This window comes from Coffea arabica, chromosome 7e (assembly GCF_036785885.1).
Source record: "Coffea arabica cultivar ET-39 chromosome 7e, Coffea Arabica ET-39 HiFi, whole genome shotgun sequence".
Lineage (NCBI taxonomy): Eukaryota > Viridiplantae > Streptophyta > Magnoliopsida > Gentianales > Rubiaceae > Coffea > Coffea arabica.
Window position 1 is genome coordinate 1,751,157 of NC_092323.1, and position 17,338 is coordinate 1,768,494.

At 39.2% G+C, this 17,338-nt stretch overlaps 3 protein-coding genes and 1 long non-coding RNA gene across 8 annotated transcripts; 2 read left to right on the plus strand and 2 right to left on the minus strand.

The window, feature by feature from the left end:
- Positions 1–1,850: 1,850 nt before the first annotated feature.
- On the plus strand, positions 1,851–7,081 carry LOC113722867 (membrane-anchored ubiquitin-fold protein 4). 4 transcript variants are annotated; one of them, XM_027246089.2, is made up of 4 exons: positions 1,851–1,962; positions 2,036–2,673; positions 4,826–4,996; positions 5,879–6,882. In XM_027246089.2, the coding sequence occupies exons 2-4, from the start codon at positions 2,544–2,546 to the stop codon at positions 6,079–6,081; spliced, it is 504 nt and encodes a 167-aa protein (XP_027101890.1). In that variant the 5' UTR covers positions 1,851–1,962; positions 2,036–2,543; the 3' UTR covers positions 6,082–6,882. The 4 variants fall into 4 exon arrangements, with proteins under 4 accessions (XP_027101890.1, XP_027101889.1, XP_027101891.1 ...); XM_027246088.2 differs by having other exon boundaries at positions 1,861–2,673; XM_027246090.2 differs by having other exon boundaries at positions 1,867–2,673; positions 6,791–7,081.
- A 352-nt stretch (positions 7,082–7,433) lies between these two features.
- Positions 7,434–10,647, minus strand: LOC113722866 (GRAS family protein RAM1-like). The gene is made up of 2 exons (XM_072060473.1): positions 9,106–10,647; positions 7,434–8,953 (listed from the first exon to the last, which is right to left on the minus strand). The coding sequence occupies exons 1-2, from the start codon at positions 10,201–10,203 to the stop codon at positions 7,832–7,834; spliced, it is 2,220 nt and encodes a 739-aa protein (XP_071916574.1). The 5' UTR covers positions 10,204–10,647; the 3' UTR covers positions 7,434–7,831.
- A 2,315-nt stretch (positions 10,648–12,962) lies between these two features.
- LOC113722868 (large ribosomal subunit protein eL8y) lies at positions 12,963–15,201 on the plus strand. Of its 2 annotated transcripts, XM_027246093.2 has the most exons (6): positions 12,963–13,101; positions 13,285–13,537; positions 14,242–14,411; positions 14,508–14,636; positions 14,715–14,807; positions 14,894–15,201. In XM_027246093.2, the coding sequence occupies exons 1-6, from the start codon at positions 13,099–13,101 to the stop codon at positions 15,023–15,025; spliced, it is 780 nt and encodes a 259-aa protein (XP_027101894.1). In that variant the 5' UTR covers positions 12,963–13,098; the 3' UTR covers positions 15,026–15,201. The 2 variants fall into 2 exon arrangements, with proteins under 2 accessions (XP_027101894.1, XP_027101893.1); XM_027246092.2 differs by having other exon boundaries at positions 14,242–14,636.
- Positions 15,052–15,283, minus strand: LOC113722869 (uncharacterized). The gene is made up of 2 exons (XR_003456844.2): positions 15,227–15,283; positions 15,052–15,196 (listed from the first exon to the last, which is right to left on the minus strand). It is a non-coding gene; the product is annotated as an uncharacterized lncRNA (long non-coding RNA).
- Between the last annotated feature and the right edge of the window lie 2,055 nt (positions 15,284–17,338).

Below are 17,338 nucleotides of genomic sequence, written 5' to 3' on the forward strand. Positions count from 1 at the left end.
ACTATTTGAGTCGAATTCGATTTCGAACTCATTTTGGCACCTCTCTTTGTGTGGAGTATTTTAATTGATCAAAGGTTAATTACTAGATTTGTTAAATAATTATTGATTTGGACCAAGCTAAAATTAAATTTCCCGTCGAATAATATTTACAAATTGTATTTTTTGGGTAGATACAGGTTGCATTTTATCATAGACAAGCAATCACCAACAGTACAATTTCCTAAAAGAAAATGTAATAGTTTTTTTTGTAATAGTATACTTTTTTCCCATTTTACAAGTGGTTCGTTTGATAAAATTGAAATCTAAAATTTGAATCCATTAAATTATTCAATTATTAAATGCTGAATCTGATACAATTTATTATTCTAATCTGAATATTGAATACAACATGTCTGTTAGATAATTATAGACAATTGAATACTAAATTTCATATATTTTTATATTTTTTCTTATGTTGATTTATTCAATAACGATGATGTTAAAATGTTATATTGTTATTTGTAATATACATGATTTAGTTTCATTAAAAATAAGATATTAAAAAAAGAACCGTGTATTAAAAATAAAAATATATTATAACAAATAAAATTATTTTGATACAATAAAGTAATAAATCTTGCATTTGTATTAAGTGATAAGTGAATAGTTTAAAACTTTTTTTTAAAGTATGTCTTGTTAGGGAATTCAGAATCACTTAATTGATTAAGACGTTCTATTTTTTTTTAATTATCAAACACATATAAACATATTAAGGTTTAAATTCATTAAATTTAAGTGCTGAATTGGATTATCAAAATAGGGCCTTGTGAGCCTTGACTAAAATTTTTAATTTTTTTAGCACAAAATTCAAATCTTACACTCTCTCCATTCCACTTTGATTTTTTTTTTTCATATAATTTAAGAAAAAATAGTTAACTTTGCTACAAGCGCAAATCTAACCTACTATTTTCTTAAAGTATCCTTAAGTTAATATTAGGGTTATGACTAATTATTACTGTATCTTTTACATTAATCACAACAACAATACCAATAGAAAGGATGCACCGTTTAATGCATGAACCAAAGCAATATATATATATTGATGAAAAGTTGAATTACATGAAAAGAAAGAATCAACGAGCATTTTTAAAGTTTCCAATCAAAAAATTTCAGGTGCCTAATACTCCATTTTGTTTTCCATCATCAGCCAAGATCAATGGCCTCACTGGTTTCAACTTGGGCAAAAAAAATTCCCTGCATTTCAAAAAATAACTTGTTCATATTCATGATTTGTAGAAACGAAATCATACACTATTTTGTTGGAGTTTCATCGGAAAATTTGCGAGAATATGGATGACCTTTCAATTTTCACTCATGTTTTGAAAGCAATGACGACTTTTGGTTCTCTGAACTTTTATGAATAAGCTTAGAATGGTAACAAAGTTTGGTTTTTGATATGCCAATATATTTTAAAAAATTTAATTGTATTAAATAAGGTAGCTTATATTTAATGATAACAAAGATAAAAATTAGTTATATTTTTTCAGTTGAAAAGTGAATTATTATTTGAATCGAATAAAAAAAAAGAAAAATAAGACTGTTAAAATTGTATGAAAGGAATAATAATAAAAAAAAAAGACGGTTAAAGTGAGATGAAAGTAGTAGTAAGTACTAGTATTATTTGAATCACGTATGGGTCAACACTGAAAGTTGACCAGATTGGGACTCAAGTTTCCCCTTCATCTATCTCTTTAACTGAAATTGAAAAGAACAAAATGGGACAGGACAGGAGAATGCAAAATAAAGAAATAGCAATAAATAAAAAGGCAAAATAGGGCGATGTTAATGAGAATAATAAAAGGAGGGGGGCATGGAGGGAGGGGGGAAAAAAAAACAAAAAAAACACAAAGAAAGAGGTAGTAGTGTTAAAATAGAATTATAGAGAGAGAGAGAAAGAGGGTGGCGGAGAACGGAGTAGAAATGGTAAGAAAAGGGTAAAGCATGTTATTGCTATATTTTCACTGGTTCACTACTACTAATTGGCAATTGAATACAGGAAAGGGAGCAGTAGTGAGTGAGTAGAAGAAGAAGAGACGAATGGTATTGGTAGGGTAAGAGCGTCAAGAAGATCCGTGGTCCAACACCGCCACCCCCATCCCCATCCCCCAACTTTCTCTTCTCCCTGCTACTAGTATTCGTATCATTATCATCATCATGCTACTGCTATTAGTTATGCGGAGTACTAATATTTAATCAATATATCTATGTATCACCGCCTGCTACTGCTGCTAGTAATTCCATTATTCCGTGTTTTTCTCTGAAGCTGAGTCTGTACGTGCCACCGCCGTTTCATCAATCCCATCTGAATACTCCACCGGTTGGAGGTGTTGTTGGTAGGTGAGGTGGTGATTTCGTGAACGGAGGGGAGGCGTGGGGAGGTGTCGGGGGGCAAGGTTCGATTTTTCTCCTAGAAAGAGCCGGCGCCGCCTGGTTTGATCGGACGAAAGGGTGTCTGGAGACTACTTCAGAAAAAAGAAAATTAAGGCAGGGGGTTTTCTTTGCAAATGCCGGAGGAGGACTTGGTCGAGCTCAAGTTTCGATTATACGATGGATCAGACATCGGCCCCTTTCGTTACTCACCGGCTTCAACTGTTGCTATGCTCAAGGAAAGAATCGTCGCTGAGTGGCCTAAAGGTTGGCTGCAACTCTTAAGTTTCCACCCTCCCCCCCCCCCCCCCCCCCACCCCCCCATCACAAAAAAAAAAAAAAACAAAACAAAAATTTCTTCCCTCCCCAACATGCCTTCCCACCTAGTATTATCTCACTACGAGTATTTATAATCCATTTAGGGCCTTTTGGTTTTCGTTGATCAACAAATTTCTACTTTTCTGGTGCGTACTTTGCTTCTCTAATAGACTGCCTTAAAATGTTCTTTTATTCGGATGGGAGGGGTGGCCAAGGACGAAGTAGGAAGAGTCGAACAATTTCAGTTAGTCATGTATCCTGGTGGATTACATTAATTTTTAATAATCATCAGTGTCTCTTAACCTGCTGGACTGACCAGGCTTTTTTTTTTTTTTTTTTTTTGGGCAGGAAATGAAACTGATCTCACATAGTAGTTCAATTTGCCTTTTTCTCTGAAACCTTCCCTAGGCAGTGTACATCTTGTATGCCCTGCTTCCCTTTTAGCCATATGAATATCATAAAGTGTAAAAGATGAAAATGCTTTAAATTGATGATACATATTTCGATCAATAATAAGAAAACCTACATTATAAATGTCTTTTCTTATCCTACATCTTTTAGGAAAAGAAATATCTTTTTATTGCTCATGCAAGTGGATCAAACAAATTACCGCTGGAGGTGCATTTCATAGAAGAGTGATGCCATTTCTAACTTTATTTTCTTCTTTGGCACTAATCTTAGGGTTTCTAGTTTCTCATCTCTTCTCTCTCTGTTTGCTTGTAGCGTTCTCCATTAACTTATCCTTCTTCCTCATTCATTCCCCTCCCCCCCCCCCCCGGCGGGCCCTGTGGGCAAAATTTAGTAGTTCTTAGCTCCTCAGGGACTGGGCATCGCCCCAAAACTTGGAGTGTTAATGGGGTGTAAGCTTGCTGGAACTCGTGCCTCCACCAAAGCCTCAATGTAAGTCAGCCTCGCCTTGCACTGGGGCGCACCCTCAGACATCTCCCATAATTGCCTTTGAGAACAGTCATTGGTGCCTGATTTTGACTTGTTGAGTTTGTCCTGTTTAAGCATATTAGATGCTCAGGTACGCTGGGGTATGCAGTTTTTAGTAACTAGCCTTAGAATTTTCCTGGGTATCATTTGGAATCTAAGGCTTCCTTAATCCGTTTCTGCTGATGTTCCTCTCAAAGCTGTTGCGCATGTTAACATTGCCTCATGTCAGTCCAGTATGGTATGCTTCCCTGTATGGAAATCTTACACTGCCTACCCCTAAGTTTGTTCATCTTGCCGTCTGGTAGGCACCAAGATTAAGGGCAAATACATCTCATCTTTCTGGCTTTTGGCTAGTTCCTTTCCTCCTTTATGTGCATTGTATGAAGAGAATAGCAATAGATAGAAAACTTAAAGCAAAGACACAAGCATAACGATATGGCATGCAAAAGCAACGGTTTTTACTTGTAAGTTTTTTTTTTTCCTTCCAGCGTTTTTTGGAAAGTCGAAATGTCAAGTTCAACTTTCCCACTCACTGGGATATGGAATAGTAGCCTATCTAGCCTTTGGCTAGTGAGGGCTTGTAGGAGAATTTGACTTCTAGGCATAGAATTTTTTAAAAACTATTAATTTTATCCTACTAATTTGTCAACATGCCACCACTGACCGGAGGAAAATGTAGGGTAGAAGAAGATTCATTTTTTACCCCATAATCGGTAAAAATTCAATATTAAATCAGTGTCTATGAGTAATTTCCATACAATATTTATTAAAAGAAACAAGTGATAGATTTTATGCATCATTAATGATGACTATAAGTACAAGTCCAATTATTTTAGCGTTTTAATCTACTAGTTAGTTTTTTTATATGCAATAGTTTGTACTTCGGTGAGTTGTAGAGTATTAGTGGGTTATTCGCATCCTCTTGAATTGTGTATTAATTACTTGCTATTGCTTACTACGTGTTAATTATTGTCACATACTATCTAGAGAACTAAAAGAACTTTATTTTGGCACACTGAACAGTTTTTCTGGCTCTGTCAATTATACGGAACTAAAGTATTTACCATTTTCCTTGTGCATGATGCCATTCGAGTAGCTAACATCAGATTTGTAACCTAGAGGTTTGTTACAGTTTCAGCATTGCTAAATGTCCTTTATATCTCAGATAAGAAAATTGCACCAAAGGCCGCAAATGATGTGAAATTAATAAGTGCTGGCAAAATTTTGGAAAACAACAGGACTGTTGGCCAGTGCAAGATGCCTTTTGGGGAGTTGCCGAAAGGTGTAATCACAATGCATGCTGTTGTGCAGCCATCTTTAGCTAAAGCAAAGACAGGTTAGTCAATTTTATCCGATTTGTACCTCCATGCAGTACAAATTTTGTGCTTCCAATCTCTGGGTGTTATTCCATTGGGTATCCAATCGTGATTTGTGCACACCAAAACTTCACTTCTTAAAATTAGTATGTCTAACCTTTTTTTACTGTAGCTTTGTTTTAGCTGAAGACTAGAGAAATAAAAATGGTGTAATTTATTGTTGTCACAAGTAATTCTTTGTTCCAGTGTTTGAAGTAGGTTTGTCACGGGATGTGGCCCAAGAGTGTCTCCGTGGTACTTGAGATAGCTCAAATTGTAATAAAACGCTGGTAATGTATGGTTTTCTTTCAGTCTGCCCATCCTACATGCAGTTTGGGCTATAGCTTCTTAGATCGTACTAATAGAGATGAATTGCTAGTGTATTGGACAAATTTACGGCAGTGGACCTGAAAAGAATTCGTGAATCACCCTTCTTGTATATCAACCTCCTCCCCCTCCCTCTCCATGTACTTACTTTCTATAGCCTCCCTGCCCCCACTCACGTTGTAAAGGAACATTGTGAAATGGCTAGAATTTCAGGATCATAGTTCAATAAAACAGGAATCTCAGAAACGATTGCTATAGCGCACTGGACAAACTTACATGAGTAGACCTGAAAGACTTTCAGAATCACCTTTCCTGCTTTACTTTGATCATTTGGATGTCAACCTCCTCCCCCTCCCTCTCACATGTGCTTTCTGTCTGTTGCCTCCCCACCACCACTTGCGTTGGAAAGGAACATTAGTGAAATGGCTATGATTCAGGATCATGGTCCAATAAAACTAGAACCAACTGTTTTACTATTTGGAAGTATTGCTGCATAATTTAAAAATGTTTCTAAGACCTGGATTTTGCAATTTTAGTAGGAATGGTGGGAATGATTGGGTTGCAACCACTGAAGGTTATGATGTTTTTATATTTGTTGCATCACCCTAGCGGCAGCATGGAAATGCTATTTGTGATCAAGAACATTCAAGGACTAAGTCAGTCATTCATAAATCTCAAGTCAACCGCACAAATGGAACTACCATTGTATCTGTACAAAACAACTTGCATCTTTGCTTGAGTAGTATTTGTGCCATTTAACTGGAAACGACAGATCTGAGGTTGAGAGTCCTATGACTGATTGGAGTGTATTGTGGTGGTGCGTACTGTAAGGCTATGAAAGTAGGCACGAGAGGGAGGGTTTGGTTTTGCTTATTGTTTTTCCCTCCTTTAATTTCTGTTTAAGAGAAAGTTTGCTAAAGTTATCAATCGACTTCCGTAAAAGAGAAGTACTTCCTGGTCTTTGGACTTTATCCAAATATATCTGATGGATAACTAAATATAAGATTTGGAGGCGAAGTTTCAACTCCACTATTACTCCACAGGGTTGTTTTTAGGAAAAATTACTAATTATTGGATACTAAATTTATGAACTTTGTAAAGCAGAAAGGAGCTTGTTCATTAAACACTTTAACAATTACTGGAGACTATTGCTTAAAACGTCTGGAATCTTAGAGATTTCGCGCCAGAGTAACAATTGTAGTAATTCCAGTGATGATGAGGAAAGATAACAACATATAATCAACAGACAACTTGAGTATATCCAATATCCTTTTTGCGGGCAGGGGGGGGGGGTGTTGGGGTGGGGAATAAAGAATTTGTAATGTTAATTTTAGTCGGGCAAGATCATTCCTTCCTCTTCGCGTTCTTCCTCATTTTCACGTGATGTTCAATCTCCTTTTCTTCTCTCTGTTTGAATGACTGCTGAAGGGTAATTTGTGTGTGTCTAGCAGAAAAGAAGGTTGAGGAGGCTCCAAAGAAAGGCATCTGTGCGTGTTCAATAATGTGAGGTGAATCTCTTGGGATCTTTGCGTTTACCTGGTTGTGGAATTTGTAGTCAGAGAAAACAATAGTAATTTGTAAACTGTGTTCACCGCATTGTTTGGTGTTGCCATGTTGTTATGATGTACGTGTGTTACATATGGTACATTTGTATTGTGGTATTTCGTGTACATTTGTAGCTGCAGAGTTACAGTTTACTATACATGATGAATACAGGCCATGTATGTGGCTGAAGCGAATACCCTGGAAAAAAGGGCTTTTTTTTGGGGGGGGAATACAGGCCATATGTGTGTGTGTGTGTGAGTTTACATCAGCTTCTGTTCTTAGTTCTTACTACTACACGACAAGTCCAACGAGCAATATCTCGTCGTGTGGAAGTCCATTCCTAGGGTCCTTGATAGGACAGGGTTCCGTTGATTCCATTTCAATGGCGCATCAATTGAATACTACTTGAGGAGAATTGCCGTTTGATGATTCTGTCTTCGTTCCAGACTCAGTCTCGGTACTGTTATTGTTCTGCGTTTCCGAAGTTATCAATGATAGTTAACAATAATGTCACATATGATTGATCCGAATTCCCAAAGTTGTCAATTACTATAAACACTGGAGGCTCTTTTTATTCTTTTACTGTATAACAGATGTTAGCTCAAACTGAAGATCAGAACAAGAATTGCCCTGGCTTGAAAGGAAAGATTGGGGGCTGGAGATGGTAGGACTAGGTCTTTTTTCTCTCTTAGTGCTTGCATACAAGCGAATTAAGACTATGAGGAGGACTAGCACTTAAAATGTAGTAATGCAGTAGTTACGACCCTTTTCTCGCCGGTGCTCTTCTTCGACATGACCCTCCAAGGGTATGAAGAATCTGAGATACAAAGACCCAAAAAAAAAAAGAAAAGAAAGATAGGAACGCGACGTAAGAAGGAACAAAGATGACTAGAATAGAACAGAGCAATGCAGAAGCACCGCCATGATGAGGAGGATGATTCTTACTAGCACCGCCATGCAGAAGCAGCGACAATGGCTCTGTCCTGCCATCCCAACAGCAAGCAACCCTTGTCCTCCGTCAACCTATACCCCTCGCACGAATACAACCCTAACAATATTTTCGACTGAGTCACCGCGTTCGCGCTCAGCCCCACCCCTCTGTACCCCTTCCCTTCCATTATCTTCCTCCATTTCTCCAACCTCTCGTGCCTCCTTACCCTCTCCCGCCCCTCCTCCGCTACAATGTTCCTTATCTCCGGTGCAAATATGTACTGCTCCACCTTCGCCCTCTGAGCCGACTCCGCCGGAAATGTTGCATCCAGGGAGTCGAATATCGCCGAGTAGTAATGCAGCGCCTCCAGGAATCTGCCCAAGAAGTAGGGCCCGTTGTGGCTCGCCTCTTGCTCCACGATGGTCACTATGTTCGGCGCTTGGTCCCTGATCATGCCCAACAGATTCCCCAAACTGTTCCCTGGGACCCAGTGCAACCGGTTCACCGAGTTCACCGCCAGAGCCTCCCCCACCCTCCTGTTCAACATGTGCGGCTTCAGGTCCTCCAGCTGCTCTCCCACTGGGTGGAACTCGAATGGGATGTGGAGGGAGTGGGCCAGCTCAGTCAAACATCGCCCCGTTTCCCTCACCGCCTCCGGGTAGGGTCCGACTCCGGTTATCCGAAGGAACGGTGCTCCTCCGGGTCTCGCTGCCAGCGCTTGCATGAAAGCCGGCCACTGGTAACCTTGAAGGATGTCTAGATCGATCACATGCACTCGCTCTTCGGCTTCAAAGGCCTCGAAGATGGCTTGGTTGGCCGTGAAATGAGCAAATTTGATGTAAGGGCAGGCTTGGTAGAGGATCTGGTAGATCTTGAGGATTTCCAGCGAGTTTGGGGGGAAAGGGTTAAAGGGCCTGGAGGCGGCAGTAGTAGGTTTGGCCGTGAGGGTTGCTGCGAGTCTTGCTCCCAAGGCTTCCGCGAAGCACGAGGCAACCCGTTGCATGGAATCTCCAAGGGGAGTCACCACCCGGTTGAGGTGGTGAAGATACCTCCTGGCTAACATGTAGTCTTCTTTGGCGACTGCTTCGGCGCAGGCAAGCAGAAGGTGCACCAAACGGAGTCCGCTATCCTGTTCCTGTACCAGTACCAACAAGTCAAACAACAGCAGCAGAGTCACGTACATGCATCTATATATATATATACACACACACATCAACCCGCCCGCTAGAGCTAGTTACGATTTATTCGAGCTCATGTAATTCAAAAGTAACGGATTCTCTCAATTACCTGTTCTGGTCCGATTGAAAGAGGCTGCACCATCAGGCTGGAATTCAAGTTCATCTCTACTGGCGGCGGGGGTTGGTGGTTCGGTCGATGAGATATTGATCCTAGCTGCTGTTGCTTTTCTTGCTGCCTTTCCTGTTGCAATTGCTGGAGTAACGGGGCGGACTCGCCGGAGCTGCTGAATTGATAAATACTACTAGTAGTGGTACTAGTGTCATTATCTTCAGTATCGGCCATGGATGCACAAAATCTTGAGCTGGCAGCAGGATTTGGCATTGTCAAGCACTCCAATAGTTCTGGGACCGAGGATAAATCAAAACAGTCGGAGGAACTAATTCCAGCAATATCTGGACCTTTACAGCTGTTTGAGTAGGAACCCCCAAAATCATCATCATCCTTGTCCAGGTCGTCCAAGAACTCAAGAGCTGGCAAGGAGAGGCTCTCCACCTGCATATACTCGTGGTTTGGAGAATTGAGAACCCTGTGGAGTGGGCTCAGACCTTTACCTTTATCTCTATTATAAGGTCCCAGTGGGGATGACATGCGGGGCGGAGAGGGAGAGCACACCATCAGACTCAGCCCATGCATAGCCTGAGCCTGCGCGTGGCTGAAATTGTAGCTGCTGCTGTTGTTGTTAATAATATCATGAGTAGTAGTAGTATTTTGGTAGCCTGAAGCTGCTTGGGGAGCGGGAGAGGAGGAGGGTGCAATCCTAACTGGGGAAGAGATCATAAAATCCCCCTCCAATTGATCTGCAAAGAACTCCCACAAGCAACGGTCAGGGGATTGAATCTCAACGTCCTGGTCCGGCTGGAGTTTGAGAGCCGGGAATTTGAGGCTAGGTGGAACCAGGCTGGTACCAGATGCGTGATCGTATTGGGAGGAAGGAGGGGTAGGTGTCTTTCTTGATTCTGAAACAGCTGATTCATTTGGAGAAGAGGGTCGCAATTTAGTAGCACAGGAGTTGTCTGATCTGCTTACTAGACCTTCCATTATGGTCGGATCAGCGGTCTCCTTCTTGAAACTCCCAGCGTCGCAAGTCCGGAGGTTCCCCACCTCACTCTTCAAACTCTCCATGCTCCCGCACAGAGAATTTATCATTCTTCGCTAGCTGGCCCCCTCCAGTCCAGGCGGGCTCCAACTATTGGTGGATGTTATTACTACTTACAAGGAGGAGGCGGAGGAGGAGGAGGAGGCGGAAGTAGTAGTATATGTTTTATCAGACCAATTAGTTCAAAGCAGGTGTTTTCCAATTAATCTGGTAGGATTATTACAGAGCGCTCCCCCTCTCTTAAGCACGATTCTGGTTGCAGGTAATAATTTGCCCACGTACGCACGCATCAGTCGGTCTGCGTAGGGGCGTTGGTTTTGAATTTGGATGGCGAACAAATAGAGGCAGAGCAGAGAGTTTGGTGTCTCTCTTTCTTTTTATCGCCCCACGTTTTGGCATATTGTCCAGATTGTATCGCAAGAAATTGAAGGTTAAAAATAGAAATGTCAAGACAAAAAACTGCAGTTTTAATTTCAAGTGCTTGGAAGTTACTTGGTGATGATGATGAGCTCCCGCAACGGTTGTTTTCCAGGCGAGACAGTAGTAGTTTTTATGTACTCGTATTTCTTTCTTTCTTTCTCTACAGGGAAAAATGGGCATTCTAAAAAAGAGAGAGAGGAAAATACCGCCCGCAACTCACAAAGCTACCTACGTATTTAACTTTCGCCATCAACTATTCAATCGCGCAAAACAAACCTGTCGGCCGTGGTCCGTCTACGGTTGGGACTTTTTTTTTTTTTTTTTATGTATAAACAAAAGCTATAATGGTACTTTACTAACAGATTTTAGCATTCGGCATTCTCTTTTTTTTTTTTTTGTTGCAGTGGTAAAATTTCTATAATTTAATTTAACATAATCTATTTATTTATTTATTTATTTTTGGGTTAAAAGATGTAGCAGCGAATTCGAAGATGTTATCACAATTAACCAACCAGTACCGTGTTCATTAACCACAACCGCCCCTTAAAAATTTTTTAAAATTTATTTAATACGCCACCCAATACACAGAGATGAGATCCTATTTTTACTTTAAAGAAAAATGTGAAAGCTGATACAGCCCTAGCTGAGGCTAGAGACAATTTGGTGTGAAATGGGTCCCACTCTCCTTGGGCCGGCCCATCCAAGAACAAGGTTTCGGGGATCGAAAATTTGGTGATTGGTCGAAGGGGAATGATTGGGAAAGGCAGGTCCCGTGCGGATGGAGATATTCCATCAGTCATCATACATAATTTAATGACCAAGATGAACCTTAACGTATATTATTATTATAAAAAAATTGCGAGGCTACCTTCTTCGGTTTCGCAATGTCTGCGGGAGGAGATTTTTGCGGTTAAAAATTTTGAAAACAAAACACAAATGGCCCTTCCTTTCATTGAATTTGTGTCGTTTTCAGCTCTCACTTGAATAAGATTTTACCTAGGGGTGACAATTGGGGGTGAAAATTGGCTTCTTTATCGTATTCGTATAGAAAAATTTCAATTCTTATACACCTCATTAAGTGTTCATGTCAAAAAATTTCAATTCTGATCCAACTCATTCAACGTTCCTGTGTTGGCAAAAGTGTTTGCTGACACTAGCCGACTACGGAGATGGTGGTGGATTGAGATAGGGGAAGTAAGAAGAAGAAATGAATGATGGTAATTGTTTTTGTATATTTTTTAGTATTTTAAAGTGTATATTTTAAAAATTTTAAGAAATTTTTTGAGATTATAGTAATTAAAACTGTTAAAAAATTTGTAAGAGAAGCATTCGGTAAAAAAACTCTTTTTCCAAACAGATCCATAACCACTCTTTCAATTAAAAATAAAATATCATATTTGTCATTCAATATAATTTAAAAACATAAAAAGGATAGGCACTTTAATAAAAGACCAACATTAGTGGTACTTCCCTTCCAAAACTCCCAAACAAGGGATAATTTCAGAAACCTTCCTTGAAATTTTTGACTATTTTACTGGCCTTCTTTCAAATTTTAAAAATTACTCTAATTTCCTTTGAGATTAATTACATTGTAACATTTAGACCCAATCGATAATTAAAAAGTGATATTAGAAGAGAGAAGATAATATAATTTCATCATTATCCCTCATCTATTACATTATTTAATTAATTTAATCGTAATCCATACATTAAAAAATGTACTAAATTTTGATGTTTATCATTAGGGATCAAATCATATATAGTATCAAAAAAGTAGTATATCTTTTTTTATTTTTCACTTAATACAATATCCAAATTACACTTTTCAATTACATACTCATTATCAAACATAATCAACAATAAATAATCAAAAAATTTGCAACCAAAATATTGCAGAGAGCAAATTTTAACATCATAAATATTCTTGTGTAGTTGTTGAAATTTTTATGGTATTAAACTTCACATTTTGTAATATTTTAGTTACAGATTTTTTTATTATTATTTGTAGTTGATTATGTTTGATAATGACTTTCTCACTAAGAAGAGCAATTTATATCTTATATTAATTAAAATATACAGAATGATATACTATTTTTGATGTCATATGTGATTTAATCTCTAATGATAAACATCAAATTCTATTATTTTTTTATTAATGCTTGGACGGGTATTAGATTAATTAAATAATTTAGTAAATCAAGAACAACAATGAAATCATATTATTTTCTCTCTTTTATATTATTTTTTAATTGTTGGTTGGAGGTATATATCACAAGATAATAAATCTCAAGAGAGATTAGTGTATTTTTTTAAAATCTAAAGGGAGCCCAGTGGAATAGTTAGAAACTTTAGGGACGTTTATGAAATTATCCCCAAGCAACTAGGGTTTCTCTGCACTTCCATTCTCTGCTTTTCTTTTTTAATTTAACCTTTCTCATCTTTTCTTTTCTATCCTAAACTCCCAAACTAAGCCCTAGGGTTTTTGACGTCGCGCCGTCGTTTCTCCAAACCCCTCAGGCAACGAAATGGTAAGGCGGCTCTTCACCACCAAGTTATTTCTGTCTTCTCGATGATGATTGTTGCTGATACACATATATGCAGATGCTGCATTCTAATTTCCAATCTTTCGTTTGGTTTTGAAAAAACCGACAACTCTCTGACATTTTGATTCCTTTGTGTTGTCATTGATGGATGATTTTTTTGTTTTGAAGGCTCCAAAGAGAGGTGCGAGGGCTCCAGCTGCAGTGGCGAGGAGGAAAACCGAGAAGGTGGCGAATCCTCTGTTCGAGAAGCGTCCGAAGCAGTTCGGAATTGGAGGAGCCCTCCCACCGAAGAAGGATCTCACCAGGTTCGTCAAATGGCCTCTCAACGTCCGGATCCAGAGGAAGAAGAGGATCCTCAGGCAGCGCTTGAAGGTTCCTCCGGCGCTCAACCAGTTCTCCAAGACTCTCGACAAAAATCTTGGTCACCTCTCCCTCACTCGCTTTTTATTTATTATGTTGTTTCCCTTTTTTCTTAATGTTATAATATGATTTTTATCGGGACTCTGAGTTCTTCACCTTGATTGCACCATCTTGACAACCCTGGTCTGGTATTTTACTGCTATAAAGAAAAATCCAGTTATTTTCTTGACATAAATCTGTGCTCTCTCGCATATTGATCACCTATTGCATTTGTAATCCTACTTCAAATGCTTACTCATTCTTATTCTCCCCCCCCCCCGGGCGGATGATTGCGTAGAATAGGATCCCATGGTTGAGCAGGGCAAACGGTGTTGCTGTGACTAAATAGGAAATGAAATCTTTACGTAAATTTAAAAATCATTCTTTTATGGTTCTTATCCAACTCGATATGCCAGATGTGGTAAATAGAAAGAAATTGAGGTTGCTCGGAGCATAATATTTGTACATGGTAACTGTAGTTTGTTTTCCCCTATAATCTCTTGGATTACTAGAAACTGAGTCGTAATGTTTTGCTCTATCTGTTGTCATGAAATTGGTAAAAGCTAATAATTTGCTGTGGTAGATTTGAGGGAGTCTCTAATTTTGTCCCTATTTTATTAATACCAGTCAAGGAGATATCTTGTTTCCTTTCGGGGTTGCCATTTCACTGCTTCGTTTTTTCTCTTGCCAATGTATGTATTTTCTGATGCTTCCTTTGATATGCAGCAACAAATCTGTTCAAGATGCTTCTCAAGTACAGGCCTGAGGACAAGGCAGCCAAAAAAGAGCGTCTTCTCAAGAGAGCTCAAGCTGAGGCTGAAGGGAAAGCTTCTGATGCTAAGAAGCCAATTGTTGTCAAATACGGTTTAAAGCATGTGACGTACCTTGTTGAGCAGGTCTTTATCCTACTTTTCTTCTATACTCTGTTGGTTTTCTGTAGTGTCTCACTCTTGGTAGTGCAAGCTGTGGCTCATAGAAATTATTTTCTGCAGAACAAGGCACAATTGGTGGTTATTGCTCACGATGTGGACCCAATTGAGTTGGTTGTTTGGCTTCCTGCTTTGTGCAGAAAGATGGAAATTCCCTATTGTATTGTGAAGGGAAAATCGCGATTGGGAGCGGTAAGTTTCCCTCTTTGTGGAGCCTTTTTGGAAGCTTTTATTGTAGCCAGGACTGATGTAATTCACACTCTCTCGCAGATTGTTCATAAGAAAACTGCATCAGTCTTGTGCCTGACCTCAGTGAAGAATGAAGATAAGTTGGAGTTCTCGAAAATTTTGGAGGCCATTAAGGTGATGCATAATTTCGTAGGGGTTGTACAAGTAATGATATTTCCTTGCCTTAAAAACTCATCTGACATTATGATTTCTCCTGACAGGCTAACTTCAACGATAAGTATGAGGAGTACAGGAAAAAGTGGGGTGGTGGAGTCATGGGGTCCAAATCTCAAGCAAAAACCAAGGCGAAGGAGAAGCTTCTTCAAAAGGAAGCCGCTCAGAGGATGTCTTAGAAAGAGCGATTTTCCTCCTTGTCCTGATTTTTATTTGCGGCTTTAGATTTTTTGCTTCTGACATACATATGTATTTTTGGTAGACATTTATTTGGCATGTTTGATTATCAAAACTTCGTGCAATAGTTAAATTTTGTGTTGACTGCTTGCTTTATGAATGGTAGTTGTTTCCTTGAGTTGTGGCTAATGGTATCGGAGAACCATAAATGATGTTGGCCGAGTTTATAATTGGCATTGAGCGCGGTTTGGTTGGTCATATTTGGGCCGCTTGACTGGTGAGAAAGAACTGTGTGTTAAGGACCTGCGGACTAGTTTGAGAGTTTAGGAAGGGAAAGAGAAAGAAGGCAAAACTTTTAATGGGGAGAGAGGGGAAGAGAGTATCTCTCTTAAGTTGTTTGGGAGTATTGGCTGGAAAATGTCATAATGTTGGACCTTTGCTCATGTTCCATTCTCGTTGTCTGTTTGAATTATATGTCAGGGACAAATATGAGGTTTAATAGTTCCCTTATTTAAGTGTTCATTCCACCTCTTCCCGCTAATGGGAGGGGAAAAAAGTGGGAGTGGGTAGGCTTAAGAATTCTTCCACTTCTCTTGGGAAATGTTTATTTATTTAGTTTGGGAGAATGAATGTTTATTTTTCCCTTTGAAATATAAACATTTTCATTAAAACATTTAGTACCCAATAAGCCAATTGATTTTTTTATGAGGCTGAAAATGCCAAATGGGCATTGAGGTCGTGGATCTCCCTGTAAAGATGAATCAGGGAGATCTGTCTGGTCTTGAGAGGCTGGTCAGCATGCAGCTTATTTGGTTGCTTAGATGGATATTCTTCTTAAATTGAGAAGAAAGAATCACGATCAGGAATTGGGTATGTCTACTACCGCCGGCTGCTCTGATATCAAGATTCCCTGTTGCAACTAGTCTTCCGTTCTTGCCTGTCACTGAACTGAATTTCGCAAGATCGTGTCGTCCTCTCTGCTATGTTTAGTGAATTTAATTGTTTGTCAATAATCGCCCTAAGGTCAATGCGGGTGGAGACTGCTGATGCTACTATACCACCAAGGATATGCTCTAGCTTGCAAAATGGATCAACTTAGGACCCTCTTAGGGTTGAAATCACATGTTACAAAGTAATACATAGGCTACTAAGGAAGTTAAATCCCATTTTCACAGTTTGTAAAGCTTAGATTACGCAGAAAGAGTTGATTAATACGAGATCCTCGTATTACCCTTTGTGCGGAGATATAGATCATGCTCAATCTCTCTAGTTGGCTCAGCATGATGGTTTTAAAAAATAAGAGATTAAGCAGGGGACACAGCCAAAAGTTTTAGCCTCAGTTTCAGCACTGATCATTGTGCATATTTACATGACAACAGTGAGACATATATAATACACGTCAATAATGAGATTAAAAATAGTGAGATACACATATATACAAACCTACTCAGCTATTACAGATTAAACAATTTACGTTTCATTTTATTCTTCACAAAATCTAGAGCTACTTGGATACAAGCCAAATTAAATGCCAGTTCTCGCTTTTCTTTCTGCTTGGCCTGGTGCTGGTTGGAAAAAAAAAAAAAAGGAATAAATGGCAGAGATAACTCTTTAGGTATTCGACAGCAGTACTTCCCCTGACCGCGAGAGGACGATGTATTATCCTGAAGGAGGATAAACATTGGATCATTGTCAGAAAGACTAAGCTTGTTTTGAACTGTCTTGTTTACTTTTAACTGGTTTTAGCTGATTTTAAGCTAAACAAAGTCAATCAAGGTAAGGCAGCCTTTTTCCAACAATGGCTTCTCTTTGAGTAGCTTAGAAAGGTTTGAGCAGATTAGGACAGGCCCTAAAAGCATTAAGACTTAAAACTGGTGATTGCCACATGTATTCCAATTTTACCACCTCAAGAAAAAGCCCACTTCAGCCCTTGCTACCGCAATGATCAAAGAGTTTTGACAAAGCAACAACTGTTTTAGCAAGGACTAGGTACCTCGAGTGCCATGGTGCTTGAGGTTCTCATTTTCCTTGGTTTGAAATTCTTGCCAACAGCAGAAAACAGTGAAAAAGGGGGAAAAAAATCTCACACTATGCAAAGCCAAGATAAGCGTACAAGCCAAAAGAAGATCCACCTACATAGGCTACATTCCCTGGACAAGCCGCCAAAAGACTTTCACGCGGCAATTTCTTCAAGAACTACTAAACAGATCTCATTCTCAGTCAATTGAACTACTAACGGTTGCGGATTTCACAAGTTGGAAATACCGTCAGTCGATGAATTGAATGTGCAAGAGAAAAGGCGGTGAGGAATTGGT

Coding starts and splice junctions, on each gene's coding strand:
- LOC113722867 (XM_027246089.2), top strand. CDS start 2,544: ATGCCGGAGGAGGACTTGGTCGAGCTCAAGTTTCGATTATACGATGGA. Junction 2,674..4,825: donor CGTCGCTGAGTGGCCTAAAG/GTTGGCTGCAAC, acceptor TTTATATCTCAG/ATAAGAAAATTGCACCAAAG. Junction 4,997..5,878: donor TTTAGCTAAAGCAAAGACAG/GTTAGTCAATTT, acceptor TTGCAATTTTAG/TAGGAATGGTGGGAATGATT.
- LOC113722868 (XM_027246092.2), top strand. Junction 14,637..14,714: donor GAAAATCGCGATTGGGAGCG/GTAAGTTTCCCT, acceptor ACTCTCTCGCAG/ATTGTTCATAAGAAAACTGC. Junction 14,808..14,893: donor AAATTTTGGAGGCCATTAAG/GTGATGCATAAT, acceptor TTCTCCTGACAG/GCTAACTTCAACGATAAGTA.
- LOC113722866 (XM_072060473.1), bottom strand. CDS start 10,203: ATGATAAATTCTCTGTGCGGGAGCATGGAGAGTTTGAAGAGTGAGGTG. Junction 8,954..9,105: donor TTTCAATCGGACCAGAACAG/GTAATTGAGAGA, acceptor GTACTGGTACAG/GAACAGGATAGCGGACTCCG.